Source organism: Carcharhinus amblyrhynchos, unplaced genomic scaffold, assembly GCF_965287045.1.
Source record: "Carcharhinus amblyrhynchos unplaced genomic scaffold, sCarAmb.v2.hapA scaffold_38, whole genome shotgun sequence".
Taxonomy (NCBI): domain Eukaryota; kingdom Metazoa; phylum Chordata; class Chondrichthyes; order Carcharhiniformes; family Carcharhinidae; genus Carcharhinus; species Carcharhinus amblyrhynchos.
In genome coordinates this window covers 8,979,932-9,006,498 of record NW_027649779.1, presented here as the reverse complement: position 1 = coordinate 9,006,498, position 26,567 = coordinate 8,979,932, and the positions used below count along the sequence as shown (strand labels likewise).

Sequence of the window (26,567 nt, the reverse complement as noted above, 5' to 3'; positions counted from 1 at the left end):
CAGTCCCATAATGCCTCACATTCAATCTACAGTCCTTCCATTATAACAGAATATGTGTCTGTCTGTAGCTGCCTCGGCCATGGTCAGCCCCAACACTGCCTTCCTGAACTGCTACAATGCCTGTAAATACACCCACAGTGCTGTTAGGGAGTGATTTCCAGCTACACATTCCAGACTTTCACTAACTGTAGGTGGATACCAGATTGATATATTCCATTCAACCACACCCAAGCTGAGTTATCCCAGTTTCATTATTGTCCAGAATAATATATTCACAATATCTTTAAAACAGGAATTAAACATTCCCATTTGATTTCAGGTACTAACATATTCTGTTAGTTTGTTCTTTATTGTCGATGTCAGGCTGGGGTTGTTCCCCTTGGAGCAAAGGAGGTTGAGGGGAGATTTGAACGAGGTGGACAAGATTCTGACAGGTTTAGATAAGGTGGACAAAGAAAAGTTGTTCCCATTCGCTGATGGGACAGGGACGAGGGGGACACAGATTTAAGATTTTGAGTCAGAGATGCAGGGGGAGGGATGTGAGGAAGTATATTTTGCTGCAGCGAATGGTATTGGCTCGGAACCCGCTCCCAACAAGGGTGGAGGGAGTGGAAACAATCTATTACAAAGGAAATTGGATGGGCATTTGGAGGTGTGGGGGCGGGGGGTGGTGGGTTCAGACAGAAATGCTGATTAAATATCCCTGACCTTCCTAACACCCTGTCACTCTGTGATCCTTATGAGATTTAAAACCAGTATTCACAACAAGACTCAAACAGCATCAGCCCACTGGAGGCAAAGTCATGAGTCCTGCCAGTCCAGCAGAAAGAAACCCTCTGACCCTCTCCAATGACCAACCATGAGAATGAACAAAATGCAGTCCTGGATGTAACTGAGAGCTGAAACAGTAACAGCAGAATCCAACGCTGAATATCACTCGTGAACTTGTTGGTGTCTCAGCAGCTGGGATGAAACTCTGAATCCCTTCCCACACTGAGAGCAGATGAACGGCCTCTCCGCAGTGTGAACTCGCTGGTGTGTCTGCAGGTGGGATAACTGAGTGAATCCCTTCCCACACTGAGAGCAGGTGTATGGCCTCTCCCCAGTGTGAACTCGCTGGTGTATCTGCAGGCTGGATGACCGAGTGAATCTCTTCCCACACTGAGAGCAGGTGAATGGTCTCTCCCCCGTGTGAATTCGCTGGTGTATCAGCAGGTGGGATGACTGAGTGAATCCCTCCCCACAATGAGAACAAGTGAACAGTCTCTCCCCAGTGTGAATTCGCTGGTGTCTCTGCAAGATGGATAACTGGTTGAATCCCTTCCCACACTGAGAGCAGGTGAATGGTCTCTCTCCAGTGTGAACTCGCTGGTGTATCTGCAGGTGGGATGACTGAGTGAATCCCTTCCCACACTGAGAGCAGGTGAATAGTCTGTCCCCAGTGTGAACTCGCTGGTGTCTCTGCAGGCTGGATGCTTGACTGAATCGCTTCCCACACTGAGAGCAAGTGAACAACTTTTCCCCAGTGTGAATTCGCTGGTGTCTCTGCAAAGTGGATAACACAGTGAATCCCTCCCCACATTGAGAGCAGGTGAATGGTCTCTCTCCAGCGTGAATTCTCTGATGTGTCCGCAGATTGGATAACTGGTTGAATCTCTTCCCACACTGAGGGCAGGTAAACGGCCTCTCCCCAGTGTGAACTTGCTGGTGTCTCTGCAGGGTGGATGAGTCAGTGAATCCCTTCCCACACTGAGAGCAGGTGAACGGCTTCTCCCCAGTGTGAACTTGCTGGTGTTTCCGCAGGGTGGATGAGTCAGTGAATCCCTCCCCACACTGAGAGCAGGTGAACCATCTCTTTCCACTGTGAACTCGCTGGTGTCTCTGCAGGCTGGATGACCAACTGAATCCCTCCCCACACTGAGAGCAGGTGAACGGCCTCTCCCCAGTGTGAACTCGCTGGTGTGACTGCAGGTGAGGGAATCGAATGAATCCCTTCCCACACTGAGAGCAGGTAAACGGCCTCTCCCCAGTGTGGCTGCGCCGATGAGCATCCAACAGAGAGGGGATACTGTATCTCTTCCCACAGTCCACACATTTCCATGGTTTATGCATGGTGCAGGTGACCCTGCCTCTCGCTTGGGTGGACAATTAGTTGAAGCCTCGTCCACACACACAATACGAGGATAGTCTCTCCCCGCTGTGAATGGTGTGATATTTATTCAGGCTGTGTAACTGGTTAAAGCTCTTCAGTCAGTGCACTAGAACACTCTCACTTGAGTGTGGAAGTGTGTTGATGCTTTTTCAGTCACACTGATGTTTAAAATCTTTTCAAATCTCCTTCCAGATTCATTGGCCAATGATATTCAGGTCCCAAGGAATATGACTCTGCCAGATCTAGACCTGATGTTTGAGATTTCAGCCTGTGATTCCGCTTTCAATATCCTGTAAAACAAGTTGACACAAGTCATCAGTGTCAGTACAGGATCAAAATTCAGAACAGACAATTCTACTTTCTATGGAAATGTTTTCTTCTATAATTCCCCAAAAGTTGTAAATCTCCATCCCACACTTTCCCTCTGTTCTCACTCTGCTGTATCTAATATTCACCCTCCCAATTCCCCTGAAGGTGCTGATTGAGGCTGATTGACAGATCCATGCTCACTGCTTCCTGTCCTGGACACAGAGAGCTGAAAATCTCCATGCAGGCTGCCAGACAGATCTATGCACATATGACTGGACTAAAAATGTGTGGAACGTAAGACTGAATTCACTTCCTTTTTCTTCAGTTGGTGCAAGTCCCCAATTTCCCCGAGAATGAGAAAAGAAATGGAAAGGGAGAAACATTGATTTCCTCCCAGATGTTGCACAGAGGAGGAAGTTTCACTCTGAAGCTCATTGGCCAACTTCTGCATTACGACTCTCTCTCTCAAAGACATTGACATCCTTTGCTCCCTCAGCTTGACACATTTATTTGGCTAAAAGGATGGTCTCTTTCCTAATGTTCACAATTAAAGGGCTGGTTTCCCTAGGGGATGGCTGACATTTAAGACAATAATAAATTATTAGAGGACAGAGATATGCCGAGTGTTGTTATATTGTGGATCTGATATACTATTTATGGTTCTGTAAGAAAGTACATTTATTATTTCTCATCTTGTAATGAGGCTCTGTAGCTCTGTTATATATTTCCACTCATCGAGTCATTACAACACAGAAAGAATCCATTCAGTAACTCAAGACCATGTTGACTTCTGTCAAACAATCCAGTCAGTCTCATTCCCCTTTTATATTCCCTTTCCCCTGCAAGTTTATTTCCTTCATGTGCCCATCTAATTTACACAGACATTGACTCAATCCAGGAATCGAACCAGGTCTCTGATGCAGTGAAACAACAGGACTAACTACTGTGCTGCAAGGATAATTAGAAATGGACAATAAATGCTGGTCCAGCCAGTAACTCCCACATCCCCATGGACAAATAATAAACTCCTGGAGACTCCAGTCCAATCCGGGAGAGTTGGTAACTGGTCCAGACTCACAGCGCATGCGCCCTGTTGTACATTGTTCCTATAAAGATGGCGGCCGGTAACCCGGGCCTGGAGCCGCTCAGCTTCGACTCTATTCGGTGCCCGATTGAAACGGTACCGGGAACATATTACCTGGATTGAGGTATCCACAAGGTGTTTATGAAGCCTCCCAGCCCACTCCGCTGCTTCTCTCCCTCCCCGGTCACCCAGCGGCTCCATTACTGAACCTCACTCCATTGTTTCTCTCCGGCTCCAGTCACAGCCCGGAATGCGCATGCTCCGGTCGGAGTGCCGACACTGCGCATGTCCCAGTCAGAGCCGGGTAGCGCGCTTGCGCAACGATTGTAGTAATGTGGATAGGGCACATTCTCGCCCGCAGAGCATGTTGGGTAATCGCCTCGCCATTCAAACGCATGTTGTTCAACAGAAAATACGATATGCCAACTTTAAGGGCGTTCAAATGGTCAGTGGATAGGCATATGGATAACATGGGAATAGTTTAGGTTAGAGGGTCATTAGATTGGTTCCACTGGTTGGCGCAACATCGAGGGCTGGAGGGCCTGTACTGCGCTGTAATGTTCTATGTTCTATGATTATGATTGGTACCATTAGGCCAAGGTTCAAATGTGTTACATCAATTTATTTGGCAACTAAGCAGCATAGGCCTTCCAGCACACTTCTGTCCCGGGTGTGATGGAGTACAATGTTAGCAAGTGTGAGGTTATCCACTTTGGCAGAAATGATAGTAGGAGGGATTATTATTTAAAGGGCGACAAGCTGCAGCATGCTACGGTGCAGAGGGACCTGGGGGTCCTTGTGCATGCATCGCAAAAACCCAGTCCACAGGTGCAGCAGGTGATCAAGAAGGCAAATGGTATACTGGCCTTTATGGCGAGGGGGATAGAATATAAAAGCAGGGAGGTCTTGCTGTAACTGTACAGGGTACTGGTGAGGTCGCAGCTGGAGTACTGTGTGCAGTTTTGGTCGCCGCACTTGCGGAAGGATATATTGGCCTTGGAGGGAGTGCAGGGGAGGTTCACTAGGCTGATACCAGAGATGAGGGGGTTGGACTATGAGGAGAGACTGAATAGACTGGGTCTGTACTTGTTGGAGTTTTGAAGGATGAGGGGGAATCTTATAGAGACGTATAAGATAATGAAAGGGATGGATAGGGTAGAGGTAGAGAGTTTCTTCCTGCTTAGAAAGGATAGCAGGACTCGAGGGCACAGCCTCAAGTTAAGGGGGGGCGCAGTTTAGATCGGAGTTGAGGATGAACTTCTTCACTCAAAGGGTGGTGAATCTCTGGAATTCTCTGCCCGTTGAAGTGGTGGAGGCTACCTCGCTGAATATGTTTAAGTCACGGGTAGATAGGTTTCTGATAGACAAGGGAATTAAGGGTTATGGGGAGAAAGCGGGAAAGTGGAACTGATCCACTTCAGATCAGCCATGATTTTATTGAATGGCGGGGCAGGCTCGAAGGGCTAGATGGCCTACTCCTCCTCCTAGTTCTTATGTGTGACTGACAACGTAACAATCACCTGCATTTCGATGTGAACTCGTTGGGGTGAACAAGTGATTGTGCCATCATAGACAGAACAGACTGAGCGAATCAGTTTACACATTAAGCTGGGAAATAATTTTTTGATGGTGGGATTTAATCCAAAGGTTTACAGCTCAGATGGGAATCTCAAAAATTGGGCAAAAAATGCTGGCCTCGCCAGCAATGCTCACACCCCATGAATTATTATTATTATTTTAAAATAGTTCCTTTTGAAGGGCTCTCCCTCTCCCTGTCTCCTTCCTCAGAGCATCAAACTTAACGGAAAAGCGTAAAGCTACACAAAGGTGAGTGGCAGGTCAGGTGATTGGCTGGAATATAAAGAACAGCAGAGAATGGCTAAAAGGTTAATTGGAAGAAAAACATTTGAGTATGAGAGGAAGTTAGCTGCTAATGTGAAAATGAACAAGAGTTTCTATAGGTATTATTAGAGGAGGAAAGATATTTTGGCCTTGGAGGGAGTGCAGAGGAGGTTTACTAGGCTGATACTGGAGTTGAGGGGGTTGAGCTATGAGGAGAGGCTGAATAAACTAGGCTTGTACTCGTTAGAGTTTAGAAGAATGAGGGGAGATCTCATTGAGACGTATAAGATGATGAATGGGATGGATAGGATAGAGGTGGAGAGACTCTTCCCGCTCAAAAAAGACAGTAGGACTAGGGGGCACAGCCTCAAGATAAAGGGGGGGTGCGGTTTAGAACGGAGTTGAGGAGGAACTTCTTCACTCAAAGGGTGGTGAATCTCTGGAATTCTCTGCCCGTTGAAGTGGTGGAGGCTGCCTCGCTAAATATTTTTAAGACGCGGGTTGATGGGTTTTTAATAAGAGAGGGGATTAAGGGCTATGGGGAGAGGGCGGGAAAGTGGAACTGAGCCACGACAGATCAGCCATGATCTTATTGAATGATGGGGCAGGCTCGAAGGGCTGGATGGCCTACTCCTGCTCCTATTATGTTCTTATGTTCTTATAAAGTGAGGATTGGCTCTCTAAAGCATGGGGAATAATAGTAGATAATAAATGGCTGTTGAAATAAACAAATCTTTGCTTCTGTCTTCACTATAGAAAATACAAAACCAGCCAGTGCTAGCTGTAAATCAGGAGGTGGAAGGGAGAGAGGAACTAGGAGAAATTACACTGATGTGGGAAGCTGTACTAAGCAAACTGATGGAGCTACGGCTGCCAAGTCTCTGGGTCAGGATGGATTTCACCCCAGCATCTTAAGAAGGTGGTTAATGAGACAGTGACAGTAAATTTATTGGTGTTAATTTTCAAAGTTTCCTAGATTCTGGACAGGCTCCATCAGACTGGAAAGTAGCAATTATAAGCCTGCTAATTCAAGAACAGATGGTGGCATAAGACAGGAAATTTAGGCCAATTAGATAGTCATCTTTTGTGGGGAAGATGCTAGAACCAATCATTAAAGAGGTTATAGCTGGCCACTTTGATAAACTGAAGGTAATCAAGAAGGGTTAGCATAGAACATAGAACATTACAGCACAGTACAGGCCCTTCGGCCCTCGATGTTGCGCCAACCAGTGGAACCAATCTAATGACCCTCTAACCTAAACTATTCCAATGTTATCCATATGCCTATCCACTGACCATTTGAGCGCCCTTAAAGTTGGCGAGTCCACAACTGCTGCAGGCAGGGCATTCCACACCCTTACTACCCTCTGAGTAAAGAACCTACCTCTGACATCCGTCCTATAGTTACCACCCCTCAATTTAAAGCTATGTCCCCTCGTGTTAGCCATCACCAATCGAGGAAAAAGGCTCTCACTGTCCACCCTATCTAACCCTCTGATCATCTTGTATGCCTCAATTAGGTCACCTCTTAACCTTCTTCTCTCTAACGAAAACAACCTCAAGTCCCTCAGCCTTTCCCCATACGATCTTCCCACCATACCAGGCAACATCCCGGTAAACCTCCTCTGCACCCCTTCCAATGCCTCCACATCTTTCTTATAACACGGCGACCAGAACATAGAACATAGAACATTACAGCGCAGAACAGGCCCTTCGGCCCACGATGTTGCGCCGACCAGTTTTTTAAAAAAAAAACACTGACCCACTAATCTAAACCAATCCCTTTTCGTCCATAAACCTATCCACAGATCTCTTAAACGCCCCCAAACTAGGCGCATTTACAACCGCAGCAGGCAGGGCATTCCAATCCCTCACCACCCTCTGGGTAAAGAACCTACCCCTGACATCCGTCCTATAACTACCCCCCCTTAATTTAAAGCCATGCCCCCTCGTGCTAGCTTTCTCCATCCGAGGAAAAAGGCTATCACTATCCACCCTATCTAAACCTCTAATCATCTTATATGTTTCAATAAGATCCCCTCTTAGCCTCCTTCTTTCCAGCGAAAATAACCCCAAATCCCTCAGTCTCTCCTCACAGGACCTCCCCTCCATACCAGGCAACATCCTGGTAAACCTCCTCTGCACCCTCTCCAAAGCCTCCACGTCCTTCCTGTAATGTGGGGACCAGAACTGCACACAGTACTCCAAGTGCGGCCGCACCAGAGTTTTGTACAGTTGCAACATGACCTCACGGCTCCGAAATTCAATCTGTCTGCCAATAAAAGCTAACACACCATATTAGTGAGAGACAACATGGTTTTGTGAAGGGGAGGTCGTGTCTCATGAGCTTGAGCAAGTTTTTTGAGGAAGTGATGAAGATGATTGATGAGGGTAGGGCAGTGGATGTTGTCTACATGGACTTCAGTAAGGCCTTTGACAAGGTCCCTCATGGCAGACCTTGTGCAGAAGGTGAAGTCAATCGGGATCAGAGGTGAGCTGGCAAGGTGGATACAAAACTGGCTCGGTCATAGAAGACAGAGGGTAACAGTGGAAGGGTGTGTTTCTGAATGGAGGGCTGTGACAAGTGGCATTCTTCAGGGATCAGTGCTGGGACCTTTGTTGTTTGTAATATATATATATACATGATTTGGAGGAAAATGTAACTGGATTGATTAGTAAGTTTGCCAAAGATTGGCAGATTTGCAGATAGCGATCAGGACCATCAGAGGATGTAGATCAGTTGGAGACTTGGGCGGAGAGATGGCAGATGGAGTTTAATCCGGACAAATGTGAGGTGAATGCATTTTGGAAGGTCTAATACAGACAGGAAATATACAGTAAATGGCAGAACCCTTCAGAGTATTGATAGGCAGAGGGATCTGGGTGTACAGGTACACAGGTCACTGAAAGCGGCAATGCAGATGGAGAAGGTAGTCAAGAAGGCATACAGCATGCTTGCCTTCATCGGCCGGGATATTGAGTTTAAAAATTGGCAGCTTTATAGAGTCTTAGTTAGGCCGCATTTGGAATATAGTGTTCAATTCTGGTCGCCACACTACCAGAAGGGTGTGGAGGTTTTGGAGAGGGTACAGAAAAGATTTACCAGGATGTTGCCCTGGTATGGAGGACATTAGCTATGAGGAGAGGTTGGAGAAACTTGGTTTGTTCTCACTGGAGCGACAGAGGTTGAGGGGAGACCTGATAGAAGTCTACAAGATTATGAGGGGCATGGACAGAGTGGATAGTCAGAAGCTTTTTCCCAGGGTGGAAGAGTCAATTACTAGGGGCATAGGTTTAAAGTGTGAGGGGCAACGTTTAAAGGAGATGTACAAACAAGTTTTGTTTTACACAGAGGGTGTTGGGTGCAATACAGCACAGAAACAGGCCCTTCATCACTTCTGATCCAGGCAAACCAGCTGATCCCAATTGCCTGCATTTGGCCCATATCCTTGTAATCCTTTCAACTGGAACCAGCTGGGAGAACAGCGTGGGCCAGAAATGGTGAAGGGCCTGTTTCTGTGCTGTATTGCTCTATGACTGTTCGCTAAAAGGGTACCTTCAAGCCAGTTCACCTAACATTTTTTGCAGGGTAAATATGAGAAGCCAGTCTCTTTCTCAAAAGGCAGTGGAAGCAGAGCCTTTGAGCATTTTTAAAGCAGAGCTAATTAAATCCTCAGTGAGAGGGTGAGAGATTAGAATGGGAAGCGGGAATGTGGAGTCGAGGTTACAACCAGATTGTAATTCTTTCCATCCATGTTTGGGCGGCACAGTGGGTTAGCACTGCTGCTTCACAGCTCCTGGGTCCGATTCCCGGCTCGGGTCACTGTCTGTGTGGAGTTTGCACGTTCTCCTCGTGTCTGCATGGGTTTTCTCCGGGTGCTCCGGTTTCCTCCCAAAGATGTGCGGGTTAGGTTGATTGGCCATGCTAAGAAATTGCCCCTTAGTGTCCAGGGATGTGTAGGTTAGAGGGATTAGTGGGTATAATATGTAGGGATATGGGGGTAGGGCCTGGGTGGGATTGTGTTCGGGACAGACTCGATGGGCCGAAGGGCCTCTCTCTGCACTGTAGGGGTTCTATGATTTTTCAATATGATGAAATCTTTGCTGAATCAACACAATTTCGGAAAATTAAAACCAATGCACCAACTATCACATTAGCCTCTCCTCAGGGTGAAGTCCATGTCGACCAGAGAATTTGTCATCCCGCTTTCCAAACAATTTGCTCAATACCACTTTCCTGGCATCCGGAATTCTCCGATTTCTTTCACTTGGTGATTACAGATAGTTCTGGGCGGTTACTTGTTTCCTCTGTAGAGAAGATGGGTTCAAAATACCTGCTCAATTCATCCACCGTAGCCCCACTTTCCACTAACAGTTCCCCAGATGCATTTTCTATGGGACCAATGCTCACTTTGTTAGCTCTTTTCTGATTAAAATATTTATAGAAACCCTTATTTCCTGCCTTTATATTACTGGCTCACTTTCTCTTTTTACTCTAGTTTTTCCATCCTTATCAATCTTTTTATTTCTCGGTGATATTCTTTCCAATCTTCTCACCTGCCACTCAACTTTGCACAAATATATGCTTTTTTCTTTAAGTTTAATACAGACTTTAACTTTTTTAGTCAGCCACAAATGATGCGCCTTTTCTGTGAATATTTTTCTCATTGAGATGTGTCTACTCTATGTATCCTGAAATATCGTTTTAGATGTCTGTTACCGAACATTCCTTGCTCTACCCAATTAAGTACATTGGACCTGGGTTCACTGTCCATGTGGAGTCTGCATGTTCTCCCCATGTCTGCGTGGGTTTCCTCCGTCTGCTCCAGTTTCCTCCCACTGTCCGAATGATGTGCTGGTTAGGGTGCATTGGCCGTGCTAAATTCTCCCTCAGTGTACCCGAACAGGCCCCGGAGTGTGGCGACTAAGGGATTTTTCCAGTAACTTAAATGTAAGCCTACTTGTGACAATAATAAAAACACTTTAAGCTTTAATAATCACCCTTATTTCCCTCAAACCGAGTGTAAAATTCTCTTATGGAAATGGAGGATCGGCAGGCAGAAAACTCGAACCAAACATCACGTCTGGCAAAGTCATTCAGTTCATTAGGAGCTGAATATCATCGGTGTTTGAATGTGAAAGGAGAAATATTTGTCTGTTCTGCCTGTGGGCAAAGATTTTAAACATCAGTGTGACTGGAAAAGCATCAAGACAAAAATACTCCTGAGTGAGAGTGTTCCAGTGCACTGAGTGTGGAGAGAGCTTTAGCCAGTTACACAGCCTGAAAAACATCACAGCGTTCACAGCAGGGTGAAATTATTGTCGTGTGTGGGCGAGGCTTCAACTGATCATTCAACCTGGAGAAACACAAGGGTACCAGCACCATGGAGAAACCGTGGAAATGTGTGGAGTGTGGGAAGGGATTTGGTTTCCCGTCACAATTGGAAGTTCATCAGCGCAGTCACACTGGGGAGACACCATTCACCTGCCTGGTGTGTGGGAAGGGATTCACCCATTCATATAACCTTCTGACACACCAACAGGTTCACACTGGGGAGAGGCTCTTCTCCTGCCCTGTGTGTGGGAAGGGATTCGCCCATTCATATAACCTACTGTGAGCAACAGGTAAAGATGCTGTTAACACGTATATCTGTACACCATAGCAAAATAGCCTAAAGTTAGGTAGACTGGATATAGTCAGGCACATTGCTAACCCACATTATGGGAACAACTGTGACTTTAGTCACAAACACAGGACATAAAATTCGCTGATGCTAACAGAGCAATAGTCAGGGACAATAAAGAGACTGCCTGTGGTGTAGGAATAACACCAGATGTGTGGTGTGCAGTGAAGCATACACCACATCCTGAAGGAATGTACAAGGTCCAGGTTGTAAAAACAAATGGTATGCAAGATGTGTTGTTTCTACAACTGAGCATAAAAGGGGGAAAAAGGTCACTGAGATAGTCGGGACAGCAGTGATTAAGTTGGCAAAAGATTGATTACCGCCGATCTGAACTGGACATGTAACAGTGTTAGGTAAGACGGATGAGTTTACTAATGCACTCTTGTGATAACAGGAGACATGGTTAGATGGGGAGTAGAGGGGATGGAAACTTGGGGCACCTTGAGCCAATAGGGGGATGACAACACATAGATGGGACAGGGACCACAATTAGGGGAGAACAACACATTGCAAAGCCATTACAATGCTTGTAAAAAAAAGTATAAAAATGTGCTGCAAATCGATGTAAGGTGTGCCTTTTTTTTGGACACCCGGTCTTGCAAGAACGTTAAATAAAATATCTTGCTCCTTCGGAATTTGACTCGATTAAAATTGTTTGACTGTGAGCTGCGTTTCTCACACTACTGACACACCAGCGAGTTCACACTGGGGAGAGACTGTTCACCTGCTCTGTGTGTGGGAAAGGATTCAGCCATTCATATAACCGACTGACACACCAGCGAGTTCACACTGGGGAGAGGCCGTTCACCTGCTCTGTGTGTGTGGAGCTCTGAAAGGTCAGTCTGGGGGTGGATCATACAGCAGGAACAGAACTTCATTCCTGACGCAGTCCCTCATGCTGAGAGGGACACACCGCACTTGGGTCTTTTTCGTCACTTTTCACTGTGTGGGAGCATCCTGAGGTGTGTAAGAAATGTGTCCCAGTCGCTCTTTTCTATGGTTCAGAGCTCCTAGACGTGGAACAGAAACTCCTTCATAACTGTGTTTAGAGTCAGGAAGAATAACAGTGAATGCTGGTAATGTGCTGCTAAATTGGTGTAAAACTGGAACTTGTTCCTGACTGAGAGTGAAACGGCAGGTTTCGATTTCCAGACTATTTTAAACCTGTTTGTGTCAGTGCCGGATCATTGAAATAGAAATCAGCTCAAAGTAGAGTGGCTGAAATCTGCGTTATAGTCAGAGCTGGAGGATTTCGGAGGAGCTGTTAACTGCTGGGATAATTAGACAACAGTTTGATTCCCAGGTAGGGAAGGAGTGCAGTGTGTGTCCAGGATTTCCATGATTTATTGATCATGCTTCCCACATACTGTCCTCTTAAATAAACCTCACTCCTATCAGACTTTAACCATTGTTTACAGAACAGAGGGAAGAGTGCAGCTGTGCCTGCCCCTTTAACTGGACGCTGAGCAGCATCAGAGCCCCGACTGCCCCTTTAAGAATGAATATTGTGTTCAGCTGAAGATTCCTGTAGTTTTCTGGGTGAGCTCCTCATTTTGATCATTCTCAGTGATCTTTGGGTGTGTGAACCTGTTCTCACTCAATATCTCTCACTTACCATCGCTCTGCTTTCTCTCACACTCAGTACACATCTCTTCTCTCTCTGACATTCACACACCTCACTTACCTTCCACCCCTACACTCAATGAAACACACTTCTTTCTCTCACTCAATCTCTCTCTCAGATACTGTTTAAGTCACTTAACCTCTGTCTATCTTTCTCTCAGACACTCAATTTAACTTTTCTATGTTTGTGTCTAAACTGACTTAAGTTTTTCTTTCTCTCATTACCTCTCTCTCAAAAAGCATCGAAAACACTGAATCTCTCTTCTCTGTCTGAGACAACGTCTAACTTGCAGAGACTCAATCCTCCTTTCCCTGTTTCTCTCTCCCACTTCCTCTGACAGGCCCTGACCTGCTGTAAATCTCAAATTTTCTGCTAACTGTTTTTGAGGAAAAGTCATTGTTTGATATAATTATCCCTCATCTCTCCTGGTTATGACCCTCAGTCCATCTCCCAATTCAGTGACAATGTTAAAAACCCAAAAGAATCTCCTTTATATATAGTTTAATATGGGGATGGGGGTGACTGTAATGCTGAGACCAGCAGCAGTCTGTCTGTCTGTTCTTGATGCTGTCACAGTGAGTTCACCCTCACAGGCAGGAAGACTGTTCACGGCGATAACATCAAACTGTTTCATTCTCAGGTAACACAACTTCCTCTTTCTCTGCTGCCGGTTCCAAACCGCACATCTCACTTCCGAGCAGAAAATAAATCCAGGGACCACAATCTGGTCAGAACATCTGTCAATGAGGCCTATATATGTCCACAGAGTCGCACTGCGGTGACATTTACCAGTGAGCCTATTATTTCTGTTCAGACTTTCATTTCCAGATATAACCGGCTGTGTTTGTGGATCAGTCAGGGTTTGCTCTGATACCCATAGCGAGGAACTGATAGCCTGCTTCTTATATTTTACATTATTCTGTGTTGCTTGTTTCCCGTTTCTCAGCTTTTATCTTTGACGACCTCATCTTTCTGTTTTTTAAAATCTCCCAATTTTTTTTCTGTCTCTCTGTCCCTCCTTTCCTCTGTATCTCTCTGTCTCTGTGTGCTCCTCTTTAACCGAGATGTTCAAAACCATGAAGGGTTTCTGATTGAAGGAAAATCAGGGAGAAAAGCAGAAAAACTCGGCAGGTCTGTGTTCAGAGATAAACAGTTAACATTTCGAGTCCATACGATTCTTCAGGGCAGGAAAAACGTGGGTTTTTAGATCAGGGAATATGATGGGGAGATTCAGAACAAAGAACAACGCAGCCCGGGAAACAGACCCTTCGGCCCAACGAGCCTGCGCCGCCATTTTAACATTGTGAGTCCCTCCTCCACCCATGACCCTTGTCTACCCTTATGGCATTCCACATTGGAAACCAGATTGAGGGAAGACTAATTTAGGGACAATTTGTTACACCAATCAGCCTAGTAGCACATCTTTGGGGTGTGGGAGGAAACTGGAGCACCCGGAGAAAACCCACGCAAGCACAGGGAGAATGTGCAAACTCCCACAGACACCGGCCCAAATCCATGTATCTGCACAGCAAACAGTGATAGTCACTGAGCTGTCGTCTTGCCCAGCATGTGGTCCAGTTTAAGCGTACACTAACGACATGAAGTACTAGGCTATTCTCGAAACAACCAAGAGCAGCCCTCGTACGACCCACCGCGTGTAAACCCCTTGTTGGGCAACAAGACGGACTGAATCCCCTGTGGATTAAAAGAGAAAAACATCAATACCATGCACATCCTTATACACACATTCAAGGGAATCCCCGAGTGAAACAAGTGAGCCAGAAAATATGTATAATAGAGATGTTTAAAATGACAAATGATTTATGATAGTGTCAATAAAGAGGAACTGTTTCCCAGGAGCAAGAGGATCTGTCAATGGAGAAAATCTATTTCCCAGGAACAGGAGGCTCTGTTAGCAGAGGACACAGAGATTTAACACAATTGACAGCCTAACTGGAGGGCATGATAAGGAGATCTTTTTTACGCAATGATTCAAAGAGATCTGGAACGTACAAGCTGACAGGTGCTCGAAGCAGGTTTAATAGTAACTTCCAAAGGAAATGGGAGAAATACTTGCAGAGGGTAAATTAGCAGTGACGGTGAATGGGATTAATTGGACAGTTCACTCGTCTTCGTGACATTCTGAGTATTTCTATCCTGAAGTTTTCACATTTGCTCTTTTCAGTCACACTGTGTCTCAAACAGAAGATTAAAGCATTACTTTCTGTGAGCTGTCAGATTTATTTCCTGACTGCAATCCAAGGACTGCAAATAGCCTTGAGAATGTTATCAGGCAACAAATTTTATGAAATTGGGCACACAATATGAAAGCAGACTAAAGTTATCCTCAGAGCCTCTCCACTAAAAATCACAAAGTAACAGACATCGATCAGTCAGCAAGAGCATGCTTTTAGAATGCAAATGAGGGCTGGCACACAAGGGAAGCTGGACAGGATGGCGACTACAGGAACTAAATCTCCACCCCATCAAAATCAGCACCTTTAAAACAGTCAAACAACCCATGGAGATGCCTAAAATTAGCATAGTTAAGGATACATTCCTGGCCCCTCAAAACCTCTTTTGAGATCAATGACACACCAATGGTTCAAACCCCAGAGATTCTAGACTATTAAATAACCAATCAGACAAAACAATTAACACACACCTAAAACAATTTCCTCAACACTTGGAAACATCAAGATGGGATGGCTAAGGTCGAATACTGTAAATAAAGTATTAGCATTTGAATCGCGGAGTTCAGGTATAACCATAGCCTGCTGCGAGGGACGGGCAGAGAGCTTTCAGGACAGTCCGATTGTATGTCCTGACTGCACTTCTCCGTCAACATATAGAAAATAAAGCTGTGCCGTTATTGAACTTCATCCTGAGTCCATAGTGGTCGTTTTGTTTCAGATTCTTTTCAATTCTTCTCTCAGAAACTCCTCAGATATCAGAAATCTCTGGAGTTCCCCGTGTCCATCATTGTTCTCCCTTTGAGGTTCACAGCTCTGAGCCAGGCAGAGTCAGTCACATTTAAGTGTCATGATGTTTCCACTCCTATTTTATCACACACCTCCCAGTGACACTCATCATAAAAACAAAGAACAACACAGCCCGGGAAACAGGTCCTTCGACCCAACGAGCCCGCGCCGCCATTTTAACATTACCAGTCCCCCCCCTCCACCCATGACCCTTGTCTATGGCATTCCACATTGAGGGGAGACTAATTTAGGGACAATTTGTTACACTAATCAGCCTAATAGCACATCTTTGGGGTGTGGGAGGAAACCGGAGCACCCGGAGAAAACCCACGCAAGCACGGGGAGAATGTGCAAACTCCCACAGACACCGGCCCAAATCCATGTATCTGCACAGCAAACAGTGATAGTCACTGAGCTGTCGTGTTGCCCAGCATTTGGTCCAGTTTAAGCACACACTAACAACATGAAGCACTAGGCTATTCTCGAAACAACCAAGAGCAGCCCTCGTACGACCCATCGTGTGGATGCCCCTTGTTGGACAACAAGGCAGACCGAAGCACCTGTGGATTAAAAGAGAAAAACATCAGTATCATCCACATCCTTATACACACATTCAAGGGAATCCCTGAGTGAAACAAGTGAGCCAGAAAATATGTTGGAAGGTCCATAGGAATCAACTGATTCCCAGGGATGTCCCAAGGCTCCTGAACTTTATTTAAAACAGTCTCCTGTATCCCTCCATCTCCATCCCGCTCATGTGCCTATCTAAGTAACTTTTAAACACCAATCATAACACACAAATGTTATTGCTCCCTTACACCTTGTTCTCCTCTTACAATCAGATGTTGATTGGGCCTCTGGTTTGAAGTTTATTTGTTAGTGTCACAAGCAGGCTTACGTTAACACTGCAATGAGGTTACTGTGAAAATCCCTTAGTCGCCACCTATTCGAGTACACTGAGAGAGAATTTAGCATTATTGATGCACTGAACCAGCACGTCTTTTGGTGTAGGGGAGGAAACCAGAGATGAAACCCATGCAGACACAGGGAGAACGTGCAGACTCTGCAGACAGTGAGCCGTGCCGGGTCTCTGTCGCTATGAAATAGCAGTGCTAACCACTGTGCCACCTGATTCCCTTAGGGTTAGATTAGCTGCAGTTAAAATGATCTCAGAGACATTAGAACTGGTCTTTGTGATTATTATTATACCAAACACCAATCAGTCCCAGGATCTGCAGATGGAGTATAATGTTAGCAAGTGTGAGGTTATCCACTTTGGCAGAAATAATAGTAGGAGGGATTACTATTTAAAGGGTGAAAAGCTGCTGCATGCTACAGTGCAGAGGGACCTGGGGGTCCTTGTCCATGAGTCGCAAAAACCCAGTCTGCAGGTGCAGCAGGTGATCAAGAAGGCGAATGGGATGCTGGCCTTTATAGCAAGGGGGATTGAATATAAAAGCAGGGAGGTCTTGCTGCAGCTGTACAGGGTACTGGTGAGGCCGCAACTGGAGTACTGTGTGCAGTTTTGGTCGCCGCACTTACGCAAGGATATTTTGGCCTTGGAGGGAGTGCAGAGGAGGTTTACTAGGCTGATTCCGGAGTTGAGGAGATTGAGCTATGAGGAGAGGCTGAATAAACTAGGCTTGTACTCGTTAGAGTTTAGAAGAATGAGGGGAGATCTCATTGAGACGTATAAGATGATGAATGGGATGGATAGGATAGAGGTGGAGAGACTCTTCCTGCTCAGAAAGGACAGTAGGACTAGGGGGCACAGCCTCAAGATAAAGGGGAGGCGGTTTAGAACGGAGTTGAGGAGGAACTTCTTCACTCAAAGGGTGGTGAATCTCTGGAATTCTCTGCCCGTTGAAGTGGTGGAGGCTACCTCGCTAAATATTTTTAAGAAGCGGGTTGATGGGTTTTTGATAAGAGAGGGGATTAAGGGTTATGGGGAGAGGGCGGGAAAGTGGAACTGAGCCACGACAGATCAGCCATGATCTTATTGAATGGCGGGGCAGGCTCGAAGGGCTAGATGGCCTACTCCTGCTCCTATTTCTTATGTTCTTATTTGTCCCAAAGATCAATGTAGTAAAAGTTCAGAATCTTGTTGTAAACTAATTTCTGATGAGAGTTGCTGAGTTATGAGGAAAGATCAGAGGCAGCGGTCCTTAAAGGGAAGCCGCAGCCTTGAGAACACATTCAGCTCCAGATCCAGAATCTTAAACCTCAGCCCAGTTACTGGGATTATTAACATCAACAAAACAAAATCTGTACGAGATAAAACTAGAACCAGAGAGGGCACAACCTCAGGCTAAAGGGACGCTCCTTTAAAACAGAGGCAAGGAGGAATTTCTTCAGCCAGAGAGTGGGGAATGTGTGGAACTCTTTGCTGCAGAAGGCTGTGGAGGGCCAGGTCATTGAGTGTCTTTAAGACAGAGATAGATAGGGTCTTGATGAATAAGGGGATCAGGGGTTATGGGGAAAAGGCGGGAGAATCGGGATGAGAAAAATATCAGCCATGATTGAATGGTGGAGCAGATGGGCCGAGTGGCCTCATTCTTCTCCTATATCTGATGAACAATCAGTATTGAACTGCACGAACATCAGAATCCAAACCCTACAGTTAATTGTGAATGTGTTGGTGCCTCAGCAGGCTGCCAGACTGAGTGAATCCCTTCCCGCACTGGGAGCAGGAGAACGGCCTCTCCCTCGTGTGGACTCGCTGGTGTCTCCTCAGGTGGGATGAACAAGTGAATTTGTTCCCACACTCAGAGCAGGTGAACGGTCTCTCCCCAGTGTGTGTTCGCTGGTGTGTCTGCAGGTGAGAGAACTGAGCAAATTTATTCCCACACTCGGAGCAGGTGAACGGTCTCTCCCCAGTGTGAACTCGCTGGTGTACACCGAGCTGGGCTGAAGACCTGAATCTCTTCCCACAGGAAGTGCAGCCAAACAGCTTCTCCTCAGTGTGAACTCGCTGGTGACTTAGCAAATCAGAGGACCGAGTGAATCCTTTCCCACACACAGGGCAGGTGAACGGTCTCTCCCCAGTGTGAACTTGCTGGTGTTTCAGTAAATTGGATGACTGAATGAATCCCTTCCCACACTCAGGGCAGGTGAACTGTGTCTCCCCAGTGTGAACTCGCTGGTGTCTCCGCAGGTCAGATAACTGAGTGAATCCCTTCCCACACTCCGAGCAGGTGAACGGCCTCTCCCCAGTGTGAAACCGCTGGTGCGTTAGCAATTGGGAGGACTGAGTGAATCCCTTCCCACACTCTGAGCAGATGAACGGCCTCTCCCCAGTGTGACTGCGCTGATGAATTTCCAGCAGGGATGGAGAACTGAATCCTTTCCCACACTCCCCACATTTCCACGGTTTCTCCATGGTGTTAGTGCCCTCGTGTCCCTCCAAGGTGGATGATCACACACAAGAACTGTGTACAATTTCTCCTCACTGTGAACGGTGTGATGTTTTTTCAGGCTGTGTAACTGGTTAAAGCTCTTTCCACACTCAGTTCACTGGAACACTCTCATTCAGGTGTGTCTCGGTGCTCCTCCAGTCACACTGATGTTTCAAACCTTTTCCCACAGGCAGAACAGACAAACATTTCTTCTTTCACATTCGAAGACTGATGATATTCAAATCCTGATTAATCGAGCGACTCTGTTGGCTCTTTACGTGATACTTGGTTTGAGTTTCTTGTCTGCAAATCCTCCCGTTCTAATTCTCTGCGAAAAGAGTTTACAAAGTCATCACCGGAAGAACAGGAAATTCTCGCTCCTATGCAACACTTTGATCCCCAAAGTTGCAAATTTCTGTCCCTCTCATGTCTTCAGTTTAAAATTCTCCTCCTTGCATTCAAATCTCTCCAGGGCTTCATCCCTCCCTATCTCTGTATTATCCTCTAACCCTGCTGCCCGCTGAGATATCTGTGCTGCTCTAATTCTGGCACCTTGTACATTCACTATTTAATCCCTCCACCATTTGAGACAAAGCCTTCAGTCTCTCATCCCCAAACTCTGAAACCGTCCTCCTTCACCTCTCCCTCTATCTACTATATTTTGTCCTGGAATATTGCTAAAAACCTTTTGTATCTTATACTCATCTGGACAGACACAAGCATGCCAAATTGTAAAGATTATCAGTTGGACTTGTAAAGTGTTTTATTTACACTTGCGAGAAGCTATATGTTGTCAAACACAGGGAGCTGCCTTCTGCATGTAGAAGGAACATGTCCAAGCAATGGGCCTTTTCTGAAACTAAACAAAGGCAGGAGTGATAGTTCCCTGGTGCATTCTCCATGGCCACATCCTAACCAATCAGAACTGACTGTCAAACCAGTCAATACATGTTCCTCATCCAGCAGCAATTATTATTTGCTTTGAAATTTGGTATTTCTGCATCTGTCTGGATGAGTGCAAGATGAAAAGCTTCAAAAACACGTGTCTTTCAATGAGCAATACTTAAATTCCATACGACTGAGTGACCATAGGTTTACAATTCTATTACTGCTGATCTGAAAGTCCCAGTGAACACACATTTTATGAATGGCTCATTGCCACCAATAAAGATAGAAAACACTGGATAAACTCAGCAAGAATGACAGCAACTGTGGAGAGCGACAAAGTTAATGTTTTGAGTCCATGTGACCCTTCTATCAAATATAAACAAGATATAAATTTTGGACAGAATGGAAAGCTGGTGATCAGTCAGAGTTAAGGAGAGATTGACAATGATGTTGGGGCCTGAGAAAAAAGGGGGAGTTAATGGAATCATTAGGACTGAAGAATGTTGACTGCGGCAAAGGTTAGATACGGAATGTGTTAATGGAAGATCAGAGCTCAGAACAAAACTGAACAAGGGGCAGCAGCCATGTGGGGCAGGGGTTGTGTTGGGACAAGCCAAGGGAAACTGGATAACAGAAAACAAAAAAAGGAGAGCGGAGATGGAAGGGAAAGTTCACATTCTGAAGATGTTGAACGTAACGTTGAATTCAGAAGGTTGTAACTTGCCCAACTGGAAGATGAGGTGTTTTTCATTGAGTTTGCATTGTGTACAACTGGAGCATTGCAGCAGACCGAGGGTGGGCATGAGAGCAAGACACTGAGCTGAAATGTGACCGGAAGGTTGTGGTCAGGTTTGGGGATGGAGTGAAAGATGTCTCCACAAAGCAGATATCCAGTGTACATTTAATATCCCCAATGTAGAGGAGACCACAAAGGGAGCAGTAAATATAATTCACCGAGTTGGAGGAGATACAAATGAAATGCTGCATCACCTGAAAGGAGGATTTCTCCCTGGGGTAATCAGCAGGGAGAGGTTACACATTCTGTGATAGCATAGCGAGTGCGCATGCGCCTTGTGCACATTGTCCCTTATAAAGATGGCAGCCGCGCATGCGCTTTGGTGAACATCGCCTCTATAAAGATGGCGGCGGCGCATGCACTTTGGTGCACATTGCCCCTTATAAAGATGGCAGCACCGCATGCGCTTTGGTGAACATCGGCTATATAAAGATGGCAGCAGCGCAAGCGCTTTGGTGCACATTGCCCCTTATAAAGATGGCAGCAGCGCATGCGCTGTGATGCACATCGCCTCTACAAAGATGGCGGCCGGTATCTCGGCTCTCTCCTGGAGAAAGGTCGCATCGCCGAGCAAACGCGGCACCAAAACCTTATTGAGGGTTTAGTGACCGCACAGTAAGCTTATGAAGCCTCTCTGACTTACCTGCTGGCTCTGTTTATCTTTACGGATTTAATTTTGTCTCTGGATCCGCGCTCGGCCTTTGGAAAACTCGCATTTTAAAACCTCTCGCGCGAGCTCCTGCCCTCCGTCTCTAGCGACTGCGCATGTGCCAACATAATGATTGACACCGACTCTGGACCAATCGGAGGTGGTGATGCTGGAGGTCAGAGGGTGAGTGGCTGATACGTCAACCAATCAGACTGAATGGGGGGGCGGGGTCGGGCTGAGGCTGAAACATGCGCAGTGGGGGTGCTGTATCTGAATGAAGGCGGTCAGATTCTCAATACACCGCCAGGGGGACACAGTGAGACTCATCCAGACACTGAACTGGGTTCTCAGCCCAGAGAGAGAGACTCATCCAGACACTGAACTGGGATCTCAGCCCAGAGAGAGACTCATCCAGACACTGAACTGGGATCTCAGCCCAGAGAGAGACTCATCCAAACACTGAACTGGGATCTCAGCCCAGAGAGAGACTCATCCAGACACTGAACCGGGATCTCAGCCCAGAGAGAGACTCATCCAGACACTGAACCGGGATCTCAGCCCAGAGAGAGACTCATCCAGACACTGAACTGGGATCTCAGCCCAGGGACAGACTCATCCAGACACTGAACTGGGATCTCAGCCTGGGGAGAGACTCATCCAGACACTGAACTGGGATCTCAGCCCAGGGAGAGACTCATCCAGACAGTGAACTGGGATCTCGGCCCAGGGAGGAGGGAAAGTATAAGTATGGGTCTGTACTAGTTGGCGTTAACGCTGAGGGGGGACCTTATAGAGACGTATAAGATAATGAGGGGGATGGATAGGGTAGAGGTAGAGAGATTCTTCCTGCTCAGAAAGGACAGCAGGACTAGAGGGCACAGCCTCAAGATAAGTGGGGGGGGCGCAGTTTAGATCGGAGTTGAGGAGGAAATTCTTCACTCAAAGGGTGGTGAATCTCTAGAATTCTCTGCCTGTTGAAGTGGTGGACGTTACCTTGCTGAATATATTTAAGTCACGGGCAGATAGGTTTCTGATAGGCAAGGGAATTAAGGGTTATGGGGAGAAAGCGGGAAAGTGGAACTGATTCACTTCGGATCAGCCATGATCTTATTGAATGGCGGGGCAGGCTCGAAGGGCTAGACAGCCTACTCCTGCTCCTATTTCTTATGTTCTTACTCAGTCTCTCCTCATAAGCCGACCCTCTCAACTCTGATAGGAAGTTTAACCAAAGTTCAATACAACACAGGATTGGTCAGAATTATTTCACATCTCCCAAATTTTAAATAACCATGACAAATTAAAACTCTCATTCTCACGTGTGTGAATTGTATCCGGATTAAAATTCCCACATGTTTAGTAACACACCCTGGAACCAGGTCAGTAAATATGGCTCCAGGCTCATAGCTTTTGAAAAAAAAGCTTTATTATTAATTATACTTTGTTTTGGAAATCTGTTTGATTTAAATCACAGACAGAAATCCTCAAAGCTTGAAGCATTCAACCCACAAATATCATCCATACACGAGCAGAGAAACTTAGCATATGCTTTATAAGAATGACCAAAATTAATTCCTTAAGCGTTCTTGTGGTTCTGTTTTTAAACTTCTAAAAATACTTCCAATTAAAGACACAAGGTTAAATCCCCAGAAAGACAAACCTTAACAAATGTAGCCCAAAACCATGATAAAACATATCTACAAACACCCACATAAACAAACAAAACGTACAGGGTTTCACAGCTCGTAAATATCAAACCATGAATCTTCATCATTCTCTCTCACATCTATAGTTTCTTAAAGTGATAGAGCACTACAAGCTCACAATTCCTCAAATAAAATAAGATACAAGATGCTTAATTCTCCTTTATTACAACTCAAACTTTTTTTTGTTCCATCTAATGATAGGATTAGAATCTCTCAGAGGGTCCGCTTTTCAGTCCAGTGTTACTCGGAGTCACTTCACTGACTGTCAGGTCACAAATCCCTCACAAATTTGTAATAAAATAATTGATCTGATGCCTGAGAATGCTTCTTAACTTCTGAACTAACTACCTACCGCTGTTTCTGGATTGGTCAGACCCCCTTTTTACAGATTCAGGTTCTCAGCCACTAAACTGGAAGAAGTTTAATTCTAATTCATTCTGAGTAAATATTCTCACCAGGTCCTCCCTGGGGGCCCTGCTCAGCAGCTTTAATGGTCAGTAATTACAGAAACTGAGCTGTCACAGGAATGTGGTCAAGACAGTCCAGTCCCATAATGCCTCACATTCAATCTGCACTCCTTCCATTATAACAGAATATGTGTCTGTCTGTAGCTGCCTCGGCCATGGTCAACCCCAACACTGCCTTCCTGAACTGCTACAATGCCTGTAAATACACCCACAGTGCTGTTAGGGAGTGATTTCCTGCTACACGTTCCAGACTTTCACTAACTGTAGGTGGTTAACAGATTGATATATTCCATTCAACCACACCCAAGCTGAGTTATCCCAGTTTCATTATTGTCCAGAATAATATATTCACAATATCTTTAAAACAGGAATTAAACATTCCCATTTGATTTCAGGTACTAACATATTCTGTTAGTTTGTTCTTTATTGTCGATGTCAGGCTGGGGTTGTTCCCCTTGGAGCAAAGGAGGTTGAGGGGAGATTTGAACGAGGTGGACAAGATTCTGACAGGTTTAAATAAGGTGGACAAAGAAAAGTTGTTCCCATTCGCTGATGGGACAGGGACGAGGGGGACACAGATTTAAAGTTTTGGGTCAGAGATGTAGGGGGTGGAATGTGAGGAAGAATATTTCGATGCAGCGAATGGTAATGACTTGGAACTTGCTGCCTACGAGGGGGGAGGAAATGGACACACTAAACAATTAAAGGAAATTGGATGGATATTTGTGGGGGGGGAGATTTCAAACAGAAATGCTCATTAAATATCCCTGAACGTCCTAACACCCTGTCACTCTGTGATCCTTGTGAAATTTAAAACAAAGTATTCGCAACAAGACTCAAAGAGAATCAGCCCACTGGAGGCTGAGACTGGCCAGTCCAGCAGAAAGAAACCCTCCCCATTGACCAACCGTGAGAATGAACAAAATACAGTCCTGGATATAACTGAGAGCTGAAACAGTAACAGCAGAATCCAAACCCCTGGAATCACTCGTGAATTCGCTGGTGTCTCAGCAGCTGGGATGAAACTCTGAATCCCTTCCTACACTGAGAGCAGGTGAACGGTCTCTCCCCAGTGTGACGTCGCTGGTGTGTCTGCAGGTGGGATGACTGCGTGAATTTCTCCCCACACTGCGAGCAGGTGAAAGGCCTCTCCCCGGTGTGAACTCGCTGGTGTCTCTGCAGGTGGGATGACTGAGTGAATTCTTTCCCACACTGCGAGCAGGTGAACGGCCGCTCCCCAGTGTGAATCCGCTGGTGTCTCTGCAGATGGGCTGACCAAGTGAATCCCTCCCCACACTGAGAGCAGGTGAAAGGCCTCTCCCCAGTGTGAACTCGCTGGTGTCTCTGCAGGTGGGATAACCGAGTGAATCCCTTCCCACACTGAGAGCAGGCGAACGGCCTCTCCCCAGTGTGAACTCGCTGGTGTGTCTGCAGGCTGGATAACTGAATGAATCCCTCCCCACACTGAGAGCAAGTAAATGGTCTCTCCCCAGTGTGAACTCGCTGGTGTCTCTGGAGGCTGGATGACTGGTTGAATCCCTTCTTACACTGAGAGCAGATGAATGGCCTCTCCCCAGTGTGGCTGCACTTATGTATTTCCAGCTTAGATGGGACTCTGTATCTCTTCCCACAGTCCGCACATTTCCATGGTTTCTCCATGGTGCATGTGATCTTGCCTCAGTTGCAGCCTCGTCCACACACAGAGCACAAGTACAGTTTCTCCCAGCTGTGATATCTATTCAGGCTTTGTAACTGGTTAAAGCTCTTTAGTCAGTGCACTGGAACACGGTTGGTGCTTTTCCAGTCACACTGATGTTTGAAATCTTTTCAAATCAACAGACCGGACAGCCATTTCTCCTCCTGGATTCAAAGGACAATTCAGGTCCCAAGGAATGTGACTGTGTCACATCTCGATGTGACTTTTGAGAATTCTGCCCACGATTCCTCTCTCAATATCCTATAAAACGAGTTGAAAAAAAGTCATCAGTGTCAGAACAGAAAATTCTACTTTCCACGGAACATTCTTTCCTCTCTCATTCCCCAAAAGCTGTAAATCTCTGTCCCACACACACTCTCCCTCCATTCTCACTCTAATATTCACCCTTCCAATTCTCCTGAAGATGCTGATTCAGGCCGATTGAAAGATCCACACTCACTGCCTCCACTCCAGCACACGGAAATTGTAAGCAATAGAAGCAACAAGTTGGGCCATTCAGCCCATCAGATTGCCACAACCATTGATTGAGAATTGGCCGATAGCCACATTTCCCATGCTATCCCCCAGATGCCTCGATGCCCCAGTGTCTTCGATATCTCAAAATCTTATCAATCCCTGACTTGAAATTTCTTGATGACTGAGGGTTTTTGTGGTCCAAAAACTTCACCACATCCTTGAGTGAGGAAATCCCTCCTTTCTCTCCACTTTCCTACCTGTTCCCCATAACTCTTGACTCGTTTATCAATCAAAAATCAGTCTAACTCACCCTGGGATATATTCACTGAGCCTCAGCCTCCCCTGATCCCTGTGGAAGAGAAAACCAAACAGCTAATGATAGGCAGGAGATTAATGCCTGGAAATATCTAAGGTAGTTCCAGGACAATATTAATCTGTCTTCATTCAGACAGAGGGAGGAGCAGCAGCAATGCTGGGCCACAATACAGGAAGCTCCATTCAGCCAAATCTCAGACTCTGATTGGCTGGAGGACCAACGCCTCATCCGGTCCGCCAGGCGTTCCCATTGGTCAATATCCCCGCACGCAAACAATGGCGGGCGGAACCCGAGCCCACGTGGGGTTTTTTTCCCGCCCAGCCGCGCTCAGCTGGTGTCCAATCCGCAAGTGCTCTGCTTCTATAGCCAGTGCCCGTGGCCGCCAATGGGAGGCTGTGTGCTGGGCACGCCCCTGTGACGGCACAATGGAGCCCGGCCTGAATCAGCCAATCAGTCTGATCCGCGGTGACGTCTCCGGAGCCCCGCCCCCGCCCATTCATT

At 46.1% G+C, this 26,567-nt stretch overlaps 2 protein-coding genes across 2 annotated transcripts in view; one reads left to right on the top strand and one right to left on the bottom strand.

Annotated features, from left to right (window-relative positions):
* LOC145362537 (uncharacterized) overlaps positions 1-26,567 on the top strand; it is a 49,650-nt gene that overhangs the window by 11,250 nt on the left and 11,833 nt on the right. The gene's annotated exons all lie outside the window — the stretch shown is intronic.
* On the bottom strand, positions 715-25,462 carry LOC145362490 (uncharacterized). Its single transcript, XM_080218509.1, is given in 5 exon segments — positions 715-1,392; position 1,497; positions 1,646-2,035; positions 18,298-18,981; positions 24,566-25,462. Coding segments are annotated over 5 exon segments (2,205 nt in total). The 5' UTR covers positions 25,237-25,462; the 3' UTR covers positions 715-933.